The sequence below is a fragment of the Pithys albifrons genome, chromosome 2 (assembly GCF_047495875.1).
Source record: "Pithys albifrons albifrons isolate INPA30051 chromosome 2, PitAlb_v1, whole genome shotgun sequence".
NCBI lineage: Eukaryota > Metazoa > Chordata > Aves > Passeriformes > Thamnophilidae > Pithys > Pithys albifrons.
In genome coordinates, this window is record NC_092459.1 from 49,239,308 (window position 1) to 49,263,271 (window position 23,964).

General features: G+C 41.5%; 1 protein-coding gene across 3 annotated transcripts in view; it reads left to right on the forward strand.

Annotated features, from left to right (window-relative positions):
- Positions 1–1,111: 1,111 nt before the first annotated feature.
- The window catches only part of DCBLD1 (discoidin, CUB and LCCL domain containing 1), a 47,632-nt gene continuing 24,779 nt past the window's right edge, over positions 1,112–23,964 (forward strand). Inside the window, exons 1-2 of one of the 3 annotated variants that reach the window (XM_071548956.1) lie at positions 1,112–1,532; positions 16,833–17,045. In XM_071548956.1, coding sequence (XP_071405057.1) covers positions 1,112–1,532; positions 16,833–17,045 — 634 coding nt within the window. Of the gene's footprint in view, positions 1,533–2,925; positions 3,137–16,832; positions 17,046–23,964 lie in introns of those variants that run through there. The other 2 variants (XM_071548957.1, XM_071548958.1) reach the window with 2 other exon arrangements.

A 23,964-nucleotide genomic window follows, 5' to 3' on the forward strand; every position in this document is an offset into this window, starting at 1 on the left:
TGTTTTAGTCTAGATTTCAAACTCTCCTTTGCAAAAAAGGGTAAGTCTCAGATACTAACAACGTGTGTTAAATACACATATCAAGAATATAAAGTACTGGGTATGTGGTAAAAAATATGCCTGATCACATATGGTGTCTGAAAAGTTAAAAAACAGATATTAACACTCACAAAACAAGATCTCAATTAGAATAAAGGTTAACTAAACTTGACTTTTTCTAATATAAAATCTAAGTATTTTATCTTTATGACATACAAGTTAATTCTGTACTTCATTTTAGAATAGCAGCACAGTACTTCTGACCTGTCAGCAGCGTGAATCCACCTGCCTCACAGCAACCCATCCTCAAAAAGACTGTATAGAGTCAGACAGGCCACCTTCAGTTCTCCAGAATTCTTTTAAAAGGCCGGCTGCTGGGACTTGCTTAATATGTGGGTCTCCTGCAGTTGCTGGGACTATTTACCCACCATACACCTGCATCCCTCCCTGTGCCACAGGTCTTCTCCAGAGCCAGGATCATCCCACACAGACAGAAAGACGCAGACAACATCATTAAAAATCCCTGTGACTAATTCAGTCCATAATGGTAATGTAAAAAGCTTGCACAGGTTAACCGTCCAGTTTGCTATCCTGCATGGATATACCCTCACAGGAGCGGATTACAGGAGCCCCATAATGACCTCAGATGTGCTGAAGGGGCCGGACACTCCCACTTGCCCCGTCCGGCTCCGCTGCCTACCAGCTCCACTCGTGTTCCCCTGCCGCGCAGTCACCCCCGCGACCCTTCTCGCTGTGGCAGCGGGAGCTAAGCCCGGCAATTAGCCTGCAAACGGCAAAATCATCCTGTTCCCTTAAAAACATACATGCATTTATGAGTGTGCCTATACATATGTGAGCATGTACACGGCCTCCAACTTCGGGGGCTCGCAGGCGATGTTGGAGGCTGCACGGTTTTAGTGGACATCCCCCAGCCGTGGGGAGCCCCACGACCGCGGTGCAGCATCCCAGGGCGCCGGCGGGTTGGAGAAATAGCACTCGGGGAGGGGGCGGCGAGGCTGCGCCAGCCCCTCGGTCCACGGCAGGAGGAGGAGATACCCCGCGCGGCAGCCCAATGGGAATAGTGGCGCTTCCCCTTCTCCCGTTTCCTCTCTCCACCCCCAGCCCCAGGCCGGGGAGGCGGGAGGCAGCAGCGCTGCAGCCCGGCCACCGGCGGGGCGCGGGGCCAGAGGCAGCCCCGCTCAAACCCTTCTCCGCCTCCGCAGAAACACCTGCGGGGGCAAGGATGCCGGGAGGTGACCGCCCCCCTCCGCGGGAGGGTGGGCTGGCCCCGGAGCCGCCCCAGCGAGGAGGAGGAGGAGGAAGAGGAGAGGAAGAGAAAGGAGCAGGAGGGAAGTGGGGAAGTTGTGCCTCGCCCGCCCCGCCGAGAGCCGGAGCTATGGGCCCCGCCGGGGGGGCGCGGGCCGCCCCCTCGCTGCTGCTCTCGCTGCTGCTCGGAGCCTCGGCCCCACTCTGGCTGCGGGCGGAGACGCTGGGTGAGTCCGGGGGCGGGCGGGGAGAGAGGCGGCGTGCTCGGCCCCCCGAGGGCTTCCTTGCGCTGGGGAGGAGGGGTGGGTGCTGGGGGGTGTCCCCGCCGCCCTCGCCTCGCTTCTTTGAGGGAGCGTAAGCCTGAGCTGCTCTCAGGGCTGTATATAGTTGACCTGCTTAATCCTCGCCGGGTTTATCCCCATGTCTGAGTAGCTGCGAGATTAAAGTGGTAACCGGCCTTACGGTGTATACTACGCTATTTCTTGATCTTTGTTAATTAGGATTTTGGTTTGGTTTTTAATAAGTCGAATAAGTGGCGGAAAAGTCTCCCGCGAGTTGCGCGCAGGAGGGAGGGAGCGGCCACCTGGGCGCTCGCTTTGGCCGCGCCTCGGCAGCCCCGGCGGGAGCCCCGGGCGGCGCTCGGACACCGGCAGCACCCAGCGGCTGTTCCCGTCGGGACCGGGGTAGGCAGCCCCTGTCCCACAGCTGGGTACAGCCAGCTCTGCGTTCCCACTGCCTCGCTGAGGAAGGGAAAATGCCTATACTCGCGCCGGGACAAAGTTTCGTGGGTATCTCGAGGGGATCTAAGAAGCCCTTTTGTGATGGTGCAGTTTGTTGCAATTAGGGCGCAGGTACTCTCTTTAGGCTGTGTGTTTATAAGGCTCACGGTTAAGCTTCCTGTGTAAATTACAAGTACAGCTGGCATCTCCTACCGAGGAGTTGCAACCTTTTGGCAGTGGCATTGCATGGTGTGATGGATCTGTCTTAGAAGAGGTCCCTGACAGCTACCGATAAAATAGTTTGTACTGGAAGCTAAGCGCCATAATGAGCTTGACAATGCATTCAGATAAATCAAAAGTTCCCCTGCTAATGTTCTAACTTGGCTGCAAATTCCAGAACCCAATGCTGTGTATTAGCTTGGTACAGGCAATGGTGCAAAGTACTTCGGCTGATTTATACCTGTTTTTCTCATAACTTGCTTTTAACAGAGATTTCTGATATGGATCTCCACAGAAGGTAGAGCTTGGTGTGAGTTGTGTTGCCTTGCCACCTGCCAGCTTCATGGAAGCTTTGCAACTGTCTCCTCAGCACGTTGGGACTCCAATTTGATATGTTTTAGGAAATATACAAACCCCTCTTTTCATTAGCGTTTTGAAGATTTTTTTGTTTGTTTCCTCTCTTACCAAAGTTTGTCTCTCAGACAAGGACATCAAAGAGAAGAAAGTAGTTCATGGAGTGAGAAATACTAAGTTTGCTGGGATTTCTGAGAGGTTTGGTGTATATGGTAACACAGAGCACTAAGCAGGAATCTCTCTTCTTGTCTGTATTCCCAAACTATTTGGTAACAGCATTTATGTTGTATTCATGGTAAAAATCTTTCTACTACCAAACCAACAACATGGAAACACAAGTAATATCTTGTTTGGTTCTTTTTGGACCAAACTCAGATTTACTAGTCTATCCAGTGTCTAGAAAGCAGAAAAGATGTTAACCCTCTGCCCCTCCTTTTCATTTCTTCTCAGGGGACAGTTCTTCTATGTGTCTATTACTATTACCCTATAAATTAGGGGATAAGTGTTTTAAAGTCACACAGTGGAGAAAGGAGATAAGGGTAAGTAGATACAAACTTCCTGTTACACAAGCTTCTTGACTTGATTTAGAAGTTGTAATGGAGCAGGAGAAGAGTCAGTGTGAATCAGGCTCAAGTTTCACATAATTCTCTATCTCCTCACCACTAGTGTCTCCCACCAGCTGTTTCAATGAAGGATGTGCTGGTTTAAGTATATTAATTTTAAAATAAACATTTTTAAAAAAATGAAGCAGTACATTTTTCTGACCTCATGAGCTGGCTGCACAACCTGTAGCCTTTACTTTTCCCTTAATTATTTTCTTAAGGTCTGGTACAGAACCAGGATGAAAAGGCTGTTATAAATTCTATTATTTTACTTAAGTTTCAAATTAAGGAAAGGCCCCTTTTTTCAATGTGGCTCGGTTACTTTAGAGAATAGCTCATATCTGAGTGTGACTGTGCAGAGTCCAGGTGTCAGCTGTCTTTCTGTTCTTGAAAATACGCTGTCTGTGTTGTCCCAGGACATCTATGAGTGTGTAATTTTGTTGTCCACAGAATGATGATAGGAAAGGCTGAGTATTCAGGGAACTGATTTTAACTAAAACTATTTATAGATTTAGAAGGTCTCACCTGGGGACAAATGCTACATCTGTGACTGGCCATGATGAATAAATAGTTTTGGAATTTATAATAACAGGGGCTTCTTTTCTCTTTTCATTTTGGTGTACACTTCTCTTGGGGTTTTGGTTCTTTGCTGACAACTACAAAATATACTTTATTCCCCACATGCCAACCTCACACAGCTGCGCTTGACATGGTATCTCTTCTGAAAATCTCTTCCCGTAGTTAGAACCTAAGACAGAATGGAGGCAAAGCTGAAGACATTATCTTTGCCTTTCACCATTCCCTGTTTTTTCTTCTGGTGTTGTTGAAAAGACCTTGAACCATGTAATTGTGGGCAGCAGAAATCGGAGTTGAATCAGAGTCTTTCAGAGTTTTCATTCATTTTCTATCACATTTCCAGCCAGAAGGGCTTTAAAATGACCTGAGGGTTGTTTGTTTGTAGGAAGGCATAAGAGGAATGGGGATTATAATCTATTAAGAACAAGATTTAAGCCACTGCTCTTGCTGTACCTCATTTATTTTCACTTCAAATAAAGCACAGCTATGAAACTAGTTCATGTGGGATTTGCAGATCAGCATCCAGAAGTGAGCTTTGCTTGCAGCATTCCTATATCTGTTGCCAGTTGCACTCAATGCCCAGTTGCAAGAATTGATGGGCAGTAGCCTTTTAAATGTTTCGAGGAAAGGCTCTTTTAATGTGACAACAGTGTATCCAATAATTACGAGATATGCCTATTCTCAGGGGCTTGCACAAAACCCTTACCCAAAGAATACTGCCATGTTCGTGCTAATCCACTTTGTATGCCCATTTCCAGCAGTTTGAAATGCAGATTAAGATGAACTTTTCATGTATCCAACGCTCCCACCCCACCACCCTCCAGTTTCTGAATATAAGTGATTGGTAAATTTTGAGTTTGTGTTTTGTCCTTATGTCTGTTTCCTTCCTTGGCTCTCTCTATCTTGCCTTGGAAATGCTGACTAGAATTGCTAAAGAGGAAGGCAACAGTTTTCCAGTTGCAGTTCATAAGCAATGCATGTACCCACCACAAGAAAACTGCAATGTTTTCAGTCACATAGATTTTGCTACAAATAGATCTAAACTGTTTATATGTACTTCTCTTTAGTTTATCAGGGGATGTATTTCAAACAAAATCAGAGGCAGGGGGGCCACTAGGAGTCTCACTCACAATGCAGGGAGAAAAAGATGCTTTGGGAAAGTTGTTACCTGCATGGCTACTCAATCATATTTAATGAAAATTATTTGTTGACTTGCATATGCAAAAATACATTCATTTATATTTATCAAAATTGTGTCACCTTTAGTCCACTTGGGTTACAGTAAAAATTAATTTGAAAAAAACCCACCAACTTTGAAGATTCTCACACTATTGTATAGAGATGGCTACAGTATCTTCTCAAAACCATCTTAGGGACCAGTAGTAGAGGTTTGAAAGCCCATCTGAGCTAACACACTGTGCCAAGAAGTATGGTCCTACGTGGTGGCAGGCACTGAAGTCCTCAGCATAGACGTCACTGTCGTTTGGAGCTGGCTGTATCGTATCAGATGCTCTCCTGTGGCATGTATTCATCAACACATGGGTTTGCACCATCTGCTAAGAATAAAACAAGCCAGACAAAATCCAAGTAAAATCCTTCTGACTGGATTCAGTGGAATGGTGTTGGATCCCAAGTAAGTGCAATAAAAAATTATTAATAGCAATGCATAAGAATGAGCACACAACTTCCCCAAAAGGTTTAATTAGTGTTAGAGCTGGGAGTGGGAAACTTCAAACTGGGACAAGTTAATAGTGATGTTTAAATAAAAAAGGGTAGTGGTTTGACTAGTTTTAAGAGTATACAGGTATTTTCAATTTTGCTTTCAAAAGAAATTACAAACTATCTAATTTAACTGATTTTTGTCTGTGAAAATTGTGTGAGTGCTAAAGCCACATTTTTGAGGTTGAGTCTTGTACATAGAGTGGCTGCCAGTAGTTATGGTTAGGGTTGTTGATCCTGTATAATTAAGCCTGGGAGCTGAGTATTACGAAGAGGAAGCATTTTGGTCTTTCCGCTCCTCTCTCCCTGACTTTTAACAGAGACAGGACTTGCTTCTCAGGAGTTTCCTTGCAAGATGTGAAGACTTAGTTTGGTGGTGATGGGACTTTCTCATTCTCCCTGAACCAGGTTTCCAGTGTGGCTTTACTCATTGCTCACACTCCCAGCGTGATCTTACTCGTTTCTATTCCCTGATGGTACAAGGTTGCTGTCTGGTGGCAAGAGCTTCCTTGATGGCTGCTCCATTCTGCTCCCCCATATAGGCAGAGGGAAGGATGAGTGTACCCATGCTATGCAGTCTGCCCATCTCTAAGAGGAGCTTCAGTAAAGGTGTTTTCAAGCACCATGATGAGGGACAGCAGAATAAATGGTAAAAGCAGAGCAAGGCAAGGCTAGAAATTCAGTACCCAGTCCTCCTACAGGAGCAGGATCTTCCTAATTTTTATCTTTAGTATCACACATTTAGGCCCAAGCTGCTTCTGTAATTACCATAGTGTTCATCAGGCATTTAGTAAAGCTCTAAAACATTGCTTCTTCCCTCAGCTGCAGCAGAAACCTTGTAACCATCACAATTTTATTCCATGATGTTCAAGTTTCTGGCACTTCCACCACAAATTGTTCAACAAAATTGGATTTCAGTCTAACGCTTTGACATTAAAGTTGAAGTCATGTTTATGTCATCTTCCAGATGTTCATGTCTACTGAATAAAAATTGTGTTTATTTGTTTTATTTCGAATTACAAAAACACATGGGGAATTCTGGATGTAATTCCTCATTCTATACAAAGGCCTGTGTGTCCTGTCAGAAATCAAACAAAACTTTTCTTTATGGAGTAACAGGACAGACCTCAAAAAACTGAAGACATAGGTGGATTTCTTCACCCACACAAACAGAATGGCCTTTGTTACGTGGAATGGCCTTGTTGTTGCAGCTGCGGTAACTGCGCAGAAGGGAGATCTGTGGAGTCTGCCTGAAACTACTTCTGTTTTGCTCCACAGTAGTTCTATGTTGGTGTGTTGCTTTCACGTAATAGTCAGCTATGCTTCATTTGTAAAATGAGCTCATAACAACAACAACAGAAAGTCCACTTTGTCCTCCAGGTATGAAAAGACATATTTTAACCTGTAAAATAAATTCAGGTATGGGCCCCCTCCACTGGAAGACTTTGACAGTAAGGTCCATGGCTCACACTGGAGCTGTTGTCCTCCCTGTTGTTTTAGTTTTCTCCCAAAGATAGGGGATTGTATTATCTCACGTTTCTTGTGTCAGCATGCTACAAAGGCATTGAAGTTGAAATGCCTATGTGGTACAGAACTGAAGGGTTTTTGGGTGATCATAAGTGTTAACATTTTCAAGTTCAAGGAATCAGCACTTACTGATCTGTTGGTATTTTAGCACAGACAGAAGAGGCATGTTTAAACTCATGGTCTTTGCTAGTGCTTGTGTTTTGAAAATTATTCTGCTGGTTTTTTTAGATGAAATTCAGTCCCTGTGTTCTGTAGGTGGAAAGCAAAATAAAACTGTATCAAAATAAGTTGAGCAGTTACACTGAAGTATTCACTCTTGAATTGAGTGAAATACTGTTCAGACCCTTCTGCTGTATCCTCTCTCAAAACTTGAGAATGTTATTGTTTGAATCTACTGCTAATCAAAAAAATCCAGTCAAAATGAAATGATGGAGTTTCAGTGTACCTGGTGTACACAGAATAGCATGAAATATACCCTTCTGTGCTATTTTCCACATCCGTTATCAATTACCTTTTATGCAGTCTCATATTAACATGCCACAGAAGACACAAATGATGCTGTGGGCCATATATTGTGCCATAACCTAGATTATAGTACTGATGAGTACTATGCAGGCTGGTTGTGTGACAATACTGGTGAAAGACATTTCTTGCTTTCTGTGCTTTAGGTCAGAATAGTTCAGTTCATCGTAGTTCAGTTAATTTTTTGCTTCCATTTCTACTGTTGTTGCAAAAAAACCCTTGTTAGTTGACAATAACCATGAAGGGAATAGCTGGTTTCCTAGATGTTGGGTTTACTGAATCAAAATACAACACAAAGAATGTATCTTGCTGATAAATTACTGTTATTGTTTCCATCCCAAATCAATTAATTTTCTCTAGAGACATTTGTTGATTTATACGTTGAGGATAATGAGGTGTTTGCATAATTTGCTTTCAGAAAAGTGACATGCTTTCTGTTGTCCTTTCTTAGTAACAAATCTCATATTCTACCTAGATGTACAGGCATAAAAGGTGAATGCATGATTTTTCAAGTAAGCCAGGACAAGTTTGATTTCAAGAAAACCAGACCACCTTGCATCATTGATAACTTTCTATCTTGCATGACTTGCAACACACTAACAAGGGAATTACATATTAAAATAAGGGGAATGTGTAGTTTCATTCTGTCATGTTCAGCCATCTCCTCTTGCCCGAATTAAAACTGTTTTGAAATCTTTCCTTCCCACCTGCTACTGTAACTGGAACAGCTCTGCTTCAGCCTCTCCTTACCATGGAGTCTCTGAATTTCCTGTCCCTGTGGGTTTTTCAGTCCTTAGCACTGCTGTGAATATTCCTATTCCTGTGCAACCCAGTATTCAAGTCTGGCCCTGAGATTGCAGCATATGTTTCCCACACATTCCAAATTTGGTGCAATATACTGTAAGTTAATCTCCAGTAAAGCATAGTGAAGAGAAAAACCTGGGAAGAAAACAGATGGAGAAAGTAGAGCAAACAATTTGCATATATATGATACGACTCTCAGTTAAGATTAGCATTTCCTGCTTTGCCTGAAAAATCCTTAATAAAAATCCAACTGCATGTTTGCCTCAAATCGGCAGAATCAGAGGAGATGCCTTAATGGCAAAATGTCCCTCCAACCCAAGGGCAGCCCAGCAGAAGGTGAGAGGGAGCTCCATCTCCTGCTGCAGCCCTGTATGGTTGACACACTGCTGGGATGCTGCAGGCAGAGAGACAGGGAAGAAACCTTTGTGGGATATTTGTTCCCCATAGCCTTCACAGTACTGAAGCATCAACAGAACTTTGAGTTACTCTCTATGGGTGGCTAATGAAGGAGCATGACCATCTTCCTGTTTATTTAGAGTCCTTCACAGTTCTCTCTGAAAATGCAGCTACAAGAGGTGCTTGGGAATGAGCTTTTCAGTGCCTTCTCAGCACTTGAGGTGCATAATATGGGCAGGTATCTCAAGGTAGGCAGGTACTCTACACTTAAGGTTCCTCTGAAATTTCCATGCACATGTAGCTTTGTTCTTGTATCTCTGTCCAAAACCACAGAGAACAATAAGGTGTTGAGGTGGTCAGTCACAGCAATATGCTACCTTCATAAAAGAAAAGCACTAACAAATATTAAATGCAGCCATGCATGAAATAAATAAATAAATTGCAAATATCTTTTGTTTCAGCAGCTAAAAAGGCATAGAAGTTTTCTCACACCCACAAGCACAAGAGTGCTGTATTTAGAGCACTGAAAGGCAAATTCCAGCACTGAAACTCGCATCTCTGGCGGACTACATTTGGATAGATTGTCTAAGTCCTGGAAGCAGGGACTAAACCATACTTATTTTTGACATGTACTCTGGTACTGTCTGTCTTTCACAGATTGTGATGGAACCAGATAGTAATATTGAAAATCAAAGGCAAACCTGGTTTGCAACTATTTGCATATTTAATAAGAGCAAAGTAAGAAAACAGTACTGTGATATTTACATTTTTGTATAAACCTTACCCCTTTTGTGTTTCGAGATTTTGCCCTTTACAGAATGCAGCAACTTCTTAATCCTCTGTATCATAAATAATTCATAGGAAAGGAACTACCAGGCTAACAGCTATTCTCTTGCTTTTACACTGTGATTTCTACAGTAATCTGATTTGTCCTGTCACTGAGGTCCCCTGCCAGGTACTGTTAGGCTTCATCCTGATAGAAGTCCCTAAAATGTATATGCAGGCAGAATGGTTGCTTTCCAGAAAGTTATTTTAAGTAGCAAAATTAATCAAGTCTTTATGGACACTGGAAGAGTTTCAGTGTATGAGTTTCTGCTTTGCATTTGTGTTAGTTTAAGTAAAACTCCACTACTTATTCAGTCTTTGAACCTGCATGCTGAGTATAAAGTTCCCTCTTCACTGAATATGGCATTCTGATGATGGAAGAAGTTGCTTAATATTAGATTTCTGCTTTCTTTTGACCTTTTAGCAGCTAAATAAATAAAAAGTCAGATCTTGCTCGGTTTGTGTCTTTGTGAACTTTTGCAAAGGTAAGAGATTTCTGGGGTAGTAAAGGCTGCCCAGATCAGTTGTAGCAATCCAGCAAAGCCACTGCCATGTAGGTCAGCACAGCTGGAAAGACTTTTCTGGCTACTGGCAGATGGCTGTGCTGCAATTGCTAAAAAACTCTTTAACTTTGAAAAAATGGTAGTATGGCTGTAAGCTACTTTGCTAGATAAGACATTTAGAAGGGTTGTCGGGGATGTTTTTCTATACTTGATGATGTTAATCCAACTGGTTACCAAAATAACTTGTTATATGTTTGAGGCAAAGCATCTCCTGGGGCTGGCTGCAGGGGACACCCTGAGGAAAGCCAGCCCCCAGCCACAGCCTGAACAGCTGTAGGAGTGATTGCAGCTGGGTGCATGGTGGGAAATTTGTGATTTATGGAACCGCTGTGGAACCAATTGGAGATCAGTTGCTTCTTTCTCATTTCCACCCTAAGAGGGACATTACAGTAAATAATGTATGTGAAGAGGAGGGAAAAACATGCTGTGGTTTATTTGGCCTCCTTCTCCTTTTGCATCTCTTTGAAGTTGGTAAGTAAATAATTTGGGCAACAAAGTCAGCCCTCTGCAGTGTTCCTTTGTTTCTTCTGCAGCTCTGCCTTCCCTTCCTGCTTTCGGCCCTCCTGCCAGCCACTGCTTGGTTAGTTTGGGCAGCAAAATGGGTGTCCTCAGGAACTGCCACAGCACAGAGGTTAAAATGTTTCCTAGGAGCCTAATGGAGTCGAACAAATTAAAATGCAATTTAAAGAAAATGTTTAACGCTAGTTTTTTTTTTTTTCCTTTTGCAGTACAGCATAATGTGAAGTGGGAGACTTCTTCCCTTAAAAAGATATTAATACTAATTTAAAGGCCATGGAAGATAGCAATCACTGGTTTGTTTGGGGTTTTTTTTCCAGATGATTATAGCCTTGCCTTAACTTTTAATGGTTTCTTTCATTATTGTAAAATAATTTTTGCTGTATTCATAAAATATTGTGAAGAATGTAAAGCCAGACTTCTGAAAAGATCCTATTGTGGATTTATATGCCTTAGAAGCAAGGCTCAACTGGTTGCTTGGCTGGTGTAAATGGGATCTGCCCTGATTCTGGTGGTTTGTGAAATTCCCAAATGCCTGGCCATCCTCCCACACACCCCGTGCTGCCTGTGGCACTGGGCCCCAGCACTGCTGGGGAGAAGGACTGGGGGTGCTCAACTGCCCAGCAAAGCCTCAGAATTCTGCTGTTGCCCTTTATTTTAGTTACCTGCTTGAGCTCATTGCCAGGAAAAGCACAAAGATCTGTCATCTCCCCATTTGCTGGAAAAGCGATGGGTTTAGGTTTCAGTTGCATGGAGCTCTCTCCCTTCTGTTATAATGGCACAGTAAAGAGCTGATTCTCTTGACTCATGTTTGGCAGCAGAGAGGTTAGAGATGAAGCACTTAACTCTGGATTTTATTCCATCGTCTCAGAAAGCTGTGAAGGCATGAACCCATTTGTGTTTGTAGTGTGCATGATTCAGTTAGTGTTGAAGGTTAAAGTAGCTGTGTGAACACCTAAAGTGTTTTCAGACCACACCAGCAGATTTGAATGACATCTACGAAGAAACTTGGTTTTCCCGTGTCTTTTCTTCTATCCCACATGAGCAGGGAGGGCGCAGGTTTGACTGGAAGGAGTTGATTTCTTATTTACTAACCTGTTCTTATGCATAACTCAAATCTTATTTCAGACACAGATTCATAACTCCTTCTTGGTTCAGTTATTATTGTAGCTTTTAATAAGCTGGAGTTATTGGTTCAGTAAAAGCAACATGGAAGACGAGATGAATGTCATTTCTCCTTGTGGGGTTTCTCATTAGAGCTCTCAGAGCTGTACCCTTGACTCAGTGGCGTTTTCTTTGCTTTGTCAATTTGCAGCTGGGGCTCTTCAGAAAATGTTGATTTTTTTTTTGGCTAAATCCAACATTTGGGTGCACAAACTCTGTTTTCTGCGCTCTTCTCTCAAGGGACAAAGGAATGGGAAGGAAGGACAGGCCATCAGCCACCACCAGCTCTGCTCCCTGACCTCCATGCAGGGTAGAGGAAGCATGCCTTGTCCCAAGCACCACCATGAAGGTGGCTGTGCAAAAGGACATCAGACTGGGGGAGAGAAGGAAATAAGGTTGCTTTAGGGGACTTCATCCCAGTGGGAAGAGGTGGGCAGCCAAAGGGCAGCAGGAGTCTGTAACCAGGTGGTGCCTGATGGGACTTGTCCAATGGGATGAAAGAGGACAGGGAACTGGGCTGAGTGCAAGAACACACCTAGGGATAACAGGTATTTAGTGCTGGAGTGAGTCCAAATTGCTATGAATTGCTTCATGAGGTGAATCACAATGAAAAACGCAGGTGTTTGCTGACAGGATATTGTAGCAATGCTTTTGAAAGTGTGCTTTGGTACTATATTCTATAACTGTTTTGTAGTTGGCCATATCAACATGTTTCTGAAAGGTGCTGCACGTGGAAACTTTTTGTAGTACTTATTTGTGTAACTGTAGCTCAGAGGGGAATGTGCTGAGTGCTTGGATGAAAGCACTCTGCACATCCACATATGTGTATGAGCAAGAGGTGGAAAAGACCGGGCAACAGAGAAGTGAGAGATGGAGGCTTAGCTACTGCACTGGGCTTGGGATGGGGTGGGATGAGAGAGTCATCCTAGCCAAGTGATTCTGGATGACAGAGAGGTACCTAAAGGAACAAGCATAATTTTCGGAGATCTCTAGCTGTGCTGCTTCTGGCACCACCACCATTTTGCTAAAGCTCCGGTATCTGTCAGAGGCTGTGCCCAGGGCAGCTCACAGTATGGGGCCAGAACTTGTTTGTGGACATTGATTTTATCACCTGTGTGCTTTCTGGGCAGGTCAGATCCTGTGGAGGGCTCTCCTGCCTGTGAGCCAGCAGTCATAGTCAGACCCAACCCCGACAGAGCTGCTTGGAGATACTTTTCCACCTGGTCCCACACATATCCGTCATGCATGTGTCTGAGGGTGGGAAATGGTACTACCTGCCAGCCACTGGGTATCTCCTTTTGCCCTTCTCCACAGGGACACATGCTGGTGTCTTCTGGTGGGGTCTCAGGTTTGGTTTTACAAATATGCACTGCTCTCAGCAAGTGCCATGTGAGACAGAACAAGGTACGAGTGGTGTGCCCACTGCTGCAACAGAAGGTGCCACTTATGGTTCTCTACTTCTTGGAGAGCTGTTTCCATCATCTGCTATTGGAGACTATTTTTATTTCTGGTAAACAGACATAATTTCAGTGCTGTGTGATCTTTCTTACAACCTGCCTGTAGGCCAACACAGCCATGATCCAGGGACCATGATTTTCGTCTTGATTCAAATGCCCATGGGAACTTCTTTTATAAAGGATGTTTGATGTGCTTTCAATAACTCCTGGTGCTGAGGTGAGATTTTATTAAATCTAAGTAGGTTTAGACTCTCTGGTTGCTGAATACCTTGCGTTCAAATATTTTGCTTTGCTCCTGTCCAGTGAGAAGTGATGAAACTTGGATGTCTGAGGCAAGGCTGCCAGCTTCTTGCCACATTGGGTGATAGAAAACAGTTCTCAAAAGCAGTGCTAAGTCAAAACTTAGTGTCAGCAAGAATTTCTATGTCAAACTGACTGGTTGAATAAACATTTTTCCAGGCAGAAGAACTGTGCCTATAGAAAAGAGTGTGTTGTCAGGTATTTAACTGATAGTTTTTGTAAGGACAAGAAGTTGTGTTTTCAACTCATTGTTTTTGATGTTTGGCCAATACATTTCTACTGGAAATCAAAATTTCCTGTGGAAAATAAGAACAAAACCAATAGTAGTATTGTTCCCTTTTTCTATTTGAAAATGTGAATGGGGTTATGCTTGGAATTTCTTACAACTTGTCTCCATTTCTGAGCCCTTGGTATATTATGGTATTATATTTGTAAAGTTTTTAACTAATATTAAATCATTAAGTCTCTCTTTGACTTATAAGATCGTGAGCTTTATTATACCTTCCCTCTATACTTTCTGATTCCTTCCCTAGGGTGCATTTCCCAGCAAATTTCAGCATAAGATTTTTCTTTGCTCTGGCAATCTTGCTGAGAAACTCAAAATTCAGAGTTGCAATCAGCCTTCTCTGTAAGAAACAATAGTTACTAGGACTTGGTCTGACTTTTTGGACGTTGCTTCAGTTCTTGTGGCTAACAAGCTTTTGTCATTAGCTTTTCCTTTGAGGCAGGCAGGCAGAACAGAGGCAGAAGGGATGTTAGAGGTGCTGGCTGATGCTGAGCCTCCCTCTTGTCAGCTGGAGTGCTTGGATGACCACCATAATCCATGAGCAAAAAGTCAGAAAATAGCATTTATTCTCAAAAGATGTTCTGATGTTAATACTCTGACTCAGACAGATTTAACAAAAAAAAAAAGTAGTGGGAACAAGACCTTGTATAACCTCAAAGAGGAGGATAGCAGATTAAGATCTCTCATGTACAGTTTTGCACACTTTCTGCAGAAATACAAGGCCCTGTGACCTGTACAGTTGTCAGGGTCTTACTATGATAGCAATGAAATTACAGTTTTTTGAGGAGCAATTTGTACCACAAAGCATCCTTGAGATTGTACCAAGGTGACACAGGCCAGAACATAGCCCAGTGAGATGAAAGCTATGTGAACACTAGACTTTCCATTTTAAGGAGTTTATCCCGGTGTGGTTCTGTAACTTTCTCCTTTGTTTTTCCTGATAAGTTGCAAACCAAGCTCAAGATTGTAGTTACGTTATTTTCACCAGCCCAGCTAAAGCAAATGCTCACAGTTAGAAAAATGCCACATAAATTAAAGGCCATGGGCAGTTCTTTTTTTCACTACACAGCAGTTGGCTACTTAGGCAGCAAGGCTGTCCTGTGTCCTGCTGGAAGTGATCTGATTTTACACTGCCTGGACTCCTGTGGACCCCTTTCTCTGTTCAGAAAGTTGATAGTTCATGTACTGTATTGCTCTTTATATTTCCGTTTCAGTTGCAGAAAGCTTCCATTAAAAGATGCTCATGAGGCCAGTTTTCCTTTCATCTTGAGAATTTTCCTACACATCCTAAAATCAATAATGTTTTGGATAAAAAAGTGGAACAAGATGTTTTTTAAAGCATGTGAACAAGGAGATCTGAAAAAACCCTTATTTTATGTATTTTACCATGTTATGATTCTAGATCTGTATCTTCTATTCCCCTCTATTCTCAGCATGAACCTGCAACAAAAATAAATAGCAGGCAACAATGCTAGTAAAAATGCTAAAGCTTCAAAATAAATGTGGTTGGTTGTGAAAAAGCAGTTGAGTGAGTTGGATAAAATGGCAGTGTAATTATATGGTAGCAAGTCAAAGTTTGATAGCTTGGAGCTTATCTTTGCACAACATACCACTTCCCCAACAAACCCCAATATGGCATGTTTCTTCTTCAACACTTCATTTCTAGTTGTTTATTTTTAAATAATCTGATGAAACCTTAAGTTTATTTTTTCTAGTGTTTGTGGAAGGAAATTCAGATAGTAATTAAAATGCACAGATGGAAACAGTTTAACCGAAATATCCCCAGAAGTAAAACTTTGGGTAGTTAAAGTGAACATTGTGAATTCCCAGCTCAGCAGTATTCTCTATTTTATTAACACTTCTTGGATTAGCTTTGATTTTGCAGAGATAAAGGATGTCAACACACAAGACTCCCATGTACAGGGTGCCTGTGTCCTAACTGACCTAAAACTGAGGAGTGCCTGTTACATGCACATTTATATAACACTAGTCCCACTGTTGCAAAAGTTTGTTATTTGGAAGACAGAGCAGAATGAAATGGCTTAAGCTTTAATACATCAATTTTAAGTTACTAGTATATCTTTTAAATAGTTCCATAAAAATTGCTTCCTTTAATAGTCAAGGTCTCTTATCTGATACCTGCTTCCTTCCCCTGTGTGGATGCTTCCTGTTTTCCATGTCAGTCCACACATCCCCCCCATGTATTTCCATGTGCCTTTTCCTGTTGTCCTACATTCTGCTGCAGCTGTTCCTTAGATGCCTCTCCACCAAGGAAAGGCTCCAAAGTTGAGCTGGCTCCTACACAGTGCCATGAAAACACACTTCGTGGGCACTTGCCCTCACCCCTTGAGCAAGGAGGCAGCAGCACTGGCATCTCCAGACATGCTACCATGAAGTAGCCTGTGTACCATAACAAAGCACATCCCATCTTGTGTCTTCATCTTGTCCCCTGTGCTTTTTGTATTGTACAAGTGACACAAGAAAAGAAACAAGAAAGTAAGATGTGTTGGGTCTGTGATAGTACATAGTTGAATCATGTCTGTTGTGCTTTCATGTATGATTCAGTTACCCTCTCTGTGATGGCTATTGCTGTGGAAATAAAATGCTGAATGATAATTTGGAGAAAATTATTTAGTGAAGGATCCTACTTATTACACGTGGAGTTGCGTCTTCAGGGATTCAGTAGGGTTTGTCTGTAAAGCAGAAGCCAAAGATACTCTGTCTGTACAATACTGTCAAATACACCTTAGGTCATGAGTGTTTCCAGTCCTCCTTTCTACTCTTTATAGGAGAAATGTGACTAGATTTATTTTAGTTACCTGTGTTCCAACAACAGCAGAATTGAGGTGGAGTATTACAAAATACTTTTTTAAAAGGGGAAGGTGCATGAGACATGATTATGTGGCTAGTATTTTCTTTCAAGTTTTTTGTTGCTGAATACATTTTTTTTCTCTACCTTTTTTGTTCTCCTACTGCAGGGGATGGATGTGGGCACACAGTGATGTATCAAGACAGTGGGACACTGGCATCCAAGAACTATCCTGGGACATATCCAAACTACACTCTTTGTGAAAAGAAAATCCAAGTTCCTCCAGGAAAACGCTTGATATTGAAAATTGGAGACCTGGATATCGAATCACAGAAATGCGAGTCCAGCTACCTCACCATCCAGAGCTCTTCAACATTGCATGGTATGTAAAAGACAAGGCAATGGTCAATGCATGAAATGATGAAAGCGTGAGTAAAAGCCAGCTCAGCAAAATGCAGGAAATGTCAGCCTCTCTTCTCTCCTCCTCCTTTTCAAGTTCAAGTGTGTTGTTTTCTGTATGGGAGGCCCCTCACACTGTGTGTGGTTCTGCCAAGGCAGAGGGTGCTGCCATGCTGGGCTGTGGAGGGGCTGCTAGGGGCACAGGGGCGTGTGCTTGGCTCTGTCACATCCACCTCGATGACCCTGCCATATCCACCCTGATGGCTGTGCCTTCTGCAGAGCTTTATTATCACAATTTTGGTACAGCAAGTTTCCCTTCTTGCATAGGGAAAGAGCTTGCTTGCGTACTAGACAAAGATGAGAAATTGGAGTGAATGATCCTGCATGTCTCTATTCCTAGGCAGTTCATGGCTCAGAGAGGAGATAACCTTTACTATTGCTAGCTATTAGCAACTGATAACCTTTGCTAATGTACAGGCTTTAATACATGCAGATATTAAATACACACAGCCAGACTGCACTCCTGTAAGAGATTTGCACAGGAAGGTAAGCAAATAATCTGCTATAGCTGTGCACTTAAAACAATCATAACGACAATAGGATCCTCCCTAGGGAGAACCTGAGGCCTTCCTCAAGTTGGTTATTCCAGCCAGATGTCACTGAAACTTTGATCTGCACTTTCTAGAAGAGTCAAACTGATTTTCAAGGCAGCATACCTGCTTTCAGAAGTCCAATTTAAATCCAAGACTGCAAGGAGTTCCTCAGTGTAGGAGTAAACTGAGGAATCAACAGTTCATAAAATTTTGCCTGCTGGACGTGGGCTGTAGCCCATCAGCCAGCTGAGGCTGAGTGTGCTGTACTGGACTTAACAAGCAGAATGGATTCAATGGGAAAGTGTGATGAAGATATGAGTTACAGAGTCTCCGTAGGTTTTCCATCTTATTGCTTGGCTCAGAAAAGTATGTGGTTCTCTCAAGATGAGATCTTGTAAAGGATCTTAGTAATAAGGAGGGTTGATTGCTTTTCATTCATCAGCATGATAAGCTTATCACTCATCTGGTAAGAGAAGATCAAATGAGGTATTAAACCCTTGCTTGCAAAGGAAGGTAAAGGTAATTACTCTTCTTATGGAGGAGGTATTACATTTTGAAACAGCCTTCACTAAGAGTGGGCAGTGACATGCTGATATCTAAGCCTTGTATAGAGCTTGATTTGAGGCTTAGGGAACATCTCTGTTCATGTGTGCTGGGATTTTTTTTTATGTTATTTCTTTCTTTCTTCACTATGAATGTGGGGAGGTGCTAGAACAGGTTGCCCAGAAAAGTTGTGGGCGCCCCATCCCTGGAAGTGTTCAAGGCTGGGTTGGGTGAGACCCTGAACAACCTGATCTAGTGGAAGATGTCCCTGCCCATGGTGGGCGAGTGTGAAGTTGATTAAGTCCTTTACAACCTAAGCCATTCTATGGTTCTGTGATCCATTTCATAACTGTAGGTAATGATCTGTGTTTACCTGAAACAGTTTGTCTGTACTTGTCAGTAAGAAATAGGTGGTTAGTATTGCATTAACATACATTTGAATAATTTTTATTGATACTTTCTTAGCACTTCTGATCAAAGAATTTTCTTGGAAACAGGGATGAATCAATATATTGTTTTCTGAAGTGAAAAATGAAGCTTGGATGTTGATTGAAATTCTAGGTCCTTACGCATCAGCAAAAAGACATCTTCACATAATTTATCCTGCAGTTATTAATTCTGTAACCACAGAATACCTGTGTATTATGCAATGAATTCCACATAATTATTTTTTTTAAAGTATTCCCACACCCATTTTCAGACCCGGTTGGTAATGTCTGATGCATGTGGACTATAATTTGCATTCTCATAATTTACTACACAATTAGCAGATTTTGCTCGTATCTGATTAAACCAGTTTTATAGGTGAGGCAGACATACCTTCTGCAATGGCTTTTGTGGTTTGCAGCTCACTGTAGACTTTCCCACCAGCATACCTACAAAGTCTCTACATTCAGTTAAACCTGTGCAGAACAGCAGTGTGGAAATAGTTCTATAGGCATAAAATGACGATGTCGCTTGTGTTTTAAAACAAATGAGAATTCTTAGATGAGATTAGAGCTCCTGTAAGTAATTTTTTTTTATAGTTTTGCTATAGCTCTGCATTTTCATGTGCAATTGTGTAAGCAAAAGGAGCCCTATGAGTAAGCACTGTTAGGTCCATTCAGTCTGTTTCTTGTCCTTTTAGACAGCTGTTTGTTTCTGAGCCCAGATCTCCTCTTTGCAACTGTCTCTTCTTCATGAACATCAACAGGCAGTTCAAGATCTTCCCTTTGGCCAAGGAGATACTGACCTTTGCCATTGAAATGCTTTCATATGATGACAGAGAGTTGAAAATATTTTGCAAGCATTGAAAACATCTGAGCAATTAAAAACTAATCTTTGCATGTATTTGGCCTGGGTTTAAAAAGGAAAACCTAAAAAGCAAAGTACGAAATCTGGCAGTGTGAATATCGCTCATGTTTCAAACTGGCTGAGCAGTCTTTGCTTTGTATTAGGAGGTTTGCAATTACAAGACCATAAGGTCCAAAGGGAATTATATTTTAAATACCATGCTGATCTATAGAAGACAACAAAATGAATGTCAGTATGAGTACAAACATCTGTGAGTGTATTTGAAGCTTAGAAAATTGGTCAGAGGCAAAACACTAGATTATGTGTGTAAATACAAAATTACTGTAAAGAAGACTCCAGATGACCAAGTATTGTTTTTGTTTCAAATTTCTTCCAGTCTTTACGTTTAACTGTAATTAATTCATGATTATAACCATCTGCAGGGACTCATGCAATACAGCAGGGAGTAACTTAGTTTGCATTTGGTGTATTTGTGTTCCATGCAGTAAGGGTAAGCTGTTAAATACAAATGAATGGATTAATTGATTTATGTTATCTGTAACATTGATCTTCACTCTTGTAAGTTGGTGACTACAGATTAGACCATTTAAGTTCAGGACATTCCTTGATTTTTGTAGACTGATAGAAGGGTACAATTCATTCCTAGAAAAGCATGTAACGTTGTTTGCATATGCTGACGTACTGAAGCCTCTCTGAGTCTCAACTGAGACAAATGTGACACTGCAGTTCCTCTTAACCTTTGATACTTCTCAGCTTTGTTGGACACCTGAAAGCAGCTATTGCATTTAGATGTCTCCAATATTGCAAGTAAAAGATGGTAATTAAATAATCTTAATGAAGCTCTAAAACTGGAGACATGAAATGTCTGAACACTGTATTTCTGGGTTATTACTCTGCAAATTATTTTCTTCAGTGTTTACCAGAGGAAAGAACCTGTAGCAAGCCTTTTCTTTCAAGCTGTTAGCTTTGTATCCAGACTTAGATGTGAAAATATTAATCATCAGTCAGCAAAGGGAGTCTAACACCCATTTTGGTGTGAGTCACCTTTGTCTGACAAACCTTTAAATATTAGCACAGTTTTGCACACGCTGTCTATAGGAAAAATAAGTAGATTCTCATGTTCTGTTTCAAAGGCATAGCTTTTCACTGGACTAAAATATAGGGTTTTTTTGGTCCCACAAAAAGATTCTAGAATAAAAATTAATATGAGCATAATCTCACAGTGTACACAAGGTGCAGCCTTTACAGAAATGCTTTTCTTCTCTAGTTAATTGCATTATCTGAGCATATTAAAAATACTGAGCTCTGAAGTAGAGCTTCTGATTTTTTAATTAGTTAAAGGGATATGTGAAAACAAGATTAACCATGTCAGCCCTGTAGTTCTCAAGAACAAAATTTGCAATGCTTAGGAAGGTGGAACATAAGTGTTTAAAAAGTTCAACAGGAACTGCTTTTCTTCAACTTCTTTTTATGTCTTTATCAGATTTCTGTACCTCTTTGACTCTTCTTTCTATCTTTTTACCTATCTAATGGCTTAGTATTTTTTCCTTAATTTTGTGAGCAGATCATCAGTCTTGACTGGAGAGAAAGACTAAAGAGATAAATGCCTACTTACTTCTCCATTCACTTCCAGTCAGTAGGAGGTTGATGTGTTCCTCTGGGGTGGATGTCAGAGCTGCTGAGTGACTAGTAATAATTTGGAGAGTTAGTGCAGTTGACCTGTTCTTGCATAATTTACAGCCAGTAACTAATGTGAAATAGAGAATTTACTGAAAATGCTTTCTCCTTCCCACACTCCGCCACTATGGGCTGTTAGACAATCTGAGCGTTTACTGGTGTGTAATGGTTGCAGAGAGTGTGCACGTGTGTGTGTGTGCGCGCGTGCAGTGTGCAGGTGAACTGAGTGCCGTTGGATGCCTCCTACCTGTCATTATGACTTGAGGGAATTCATCAAACCAGTCTCTCCTGATTATATATTGAAATAAATATCTTGTTTGAATAAAGGGTGTGTCCAGGTTTCTTTTTTGTCCCTCAAAGGAAACTTGTTATTACTGTATTGTTTCTGGTATTTCAGGAAACCCAGGGAAATGCCCAGACAAGTTCTTGCTGAATATCAAGTCAAGCAGTTTCTTAACAGTCAAAACTTTTCTAACAGTTGGGTTTCGCCTGGGTGGTTGGCTGAGTATCCTGAGGTTTCAGCTTTGGAAGGATTGATGCAAAAAAAGAATGTGTTGTTATATCAAATAGATGATTTGTTTCTCTCTGCTGCATACAGTGTATTGTGTATTATTCTTGTTTTTGTTAAACTACAGCTCTTCACTCACAATTCCTAGCTGTTGCTGTGATTCTGTCTTTGGATTTGGCTAAAAACACAGCAACGTTAAAAGTGGGGGATCTCACCTCAGGTCAAGCAGGCAGATGTGCAGGTGGTCCAGATCCTACATTTTTAACTTGCAATTACTTCTCTAGTCTAACTAGGATGTCTTTTTCCTTCCTTTGTTATAGTCTTTGGCAACCCTTTGGAAACATTAAGTAGAAGTTATATTTGTTTTTCCTAAAACAAGAAATGCTTACCACTCAGCCTGAAGTCAGACCGTGTTGCATAGAATTAAATGCTGAATAACCAGGCTGTCTCATCCTGACTACTCTGTCAAGTCGTATCTGCTGAGTATTAAACACACCTTCCCTGTCCTGCAAAGGACATAGAGCAGCACATTTTGTCTCCTGGCACATCTTTGCAGGGTCATGATGGTTACCCCTGCACAGGTGCATGTCAGGGTTGGAGCAAAGATAACCTCTCTCGCTGTGGGGTATAGGAAGAGTTACTGTTTATCAACGTAAAGTATTTGTGTGAATGTGGGATGGAGATGAATTGCAAGAATTCAGGTGTTTTCATACAACAGATCCTTGCTGGCTTTGTTTGCTGCTTTTGAAAGACTTGCACTCTGGATGAGTGTTTACCTCTGAAGTGAAACAAGCATAATCCATGTTCATCATATCCCATCATTCCCCGGCTGCTGAGGTAATTCTAAATTGATTTATTTGAGAAAAGGCAACTGAATACAAGGATGATAATTTAAAACATTTTCCCCAAACAAATGCATTAGAACATATTAATCCTGGAGGGGTAGATCCATGTGATTGTTGCTGCATCTTGCCTCCCAACTGTAGTTTACTCTGCAAATAAAGACTGAAAGAAGGGAGAAGTTTCTCTGTTGAACAGAGGACATCATGATTTGATATCTAAACCAAATTTCTTAAAGACCTCTGTGAGTGTCAGGCTACAGGTATGAAATGAAGCTGAGGAATTTGAAAGCTTAATGAGCATAGTGAACCAGACATTGAGTAGCTAGAGAGGGAAATAATTACTTTTAAAAGAAAGCAAAAGTTTTACAGAAGAGGTAGTATTAAGAAAGTATTAAAAACTACAGAAGCAAACAACATGTAGGCATTGCCAATTGGTATAAGAGTAGAGGGTCCTCTAGGCACAGCACTTCTTATGGGAAGTAGAAAAAATAAAGGAGCATAATTCAACAAAGACAGCTCAGGAGCTGTGCCAGAGCCTGGTTGAAAGGAGAAGTAAACTGGACCTCATAAAACCAGACAATGCTGTAAAGATCAGATTTGCAGAATAACATTGTTATGAAAAACACAAAAGCAGTAGGCTATTGCTAACATTTAAAAAATAAAGAACACATAAAATAGTCTCTTCAGTCTCTAGAGGAGCGAGCCAAAGGATATGCATGAGACAATTCACTGTGTATCTTACAGGATGTTAATACTACTTGGAGACAGTATTCCAAAATAAAAGTATTTAATTTAAGCCACCTAAACAATATCAACAGATCAAATGTTTTGGATGAAACACATTAAATGTTAGTTTAATTATAGATAATATTAAATTAGGTATATTTGAAAGCCTTAGACTCCTAATATCTCTCCTGCAGAATTTAATATATATATATGTAAAGAATCTGGAGCGAATAGATGGAACCACAGCTGAGTCAACTTGTTAATGAGATATGGAAAGAAGAAAAGGCCCTGGCATATCTAGATATAATAATACTGAAATATGGAAAGCACCTACTCAGTTTCATCACATGTAACACATCTGTTTATTAAATCCTACTCTTTTCTTTGTTCTTAGTAAACAAACCCAATAGTCCTGCCTTACCCCACCAGAGCTCGAGCCAAGTGACTCTAGCAGGAAATGGAGAGAGATCAGCATTCATGACTCGTTTTTCAAGCTGAATATGCAAAACAGCTTACCTCACAACTAACATTGGAAGATGAAAAACTGATAACGTGATCTGGCAGTTCTCAAAAGGGATCGTAGAAAACTTTTGGCAAAGTTCCAGGTTCAGGAATTAGATGTTTATCCAGGTCAAGTCCAAATGCTGCAGCAAAAATTAACAGGACCTTATAAAGACGTTTCTCCTTTTCATACCAGACACAAATCAAGACTTTCTCCAT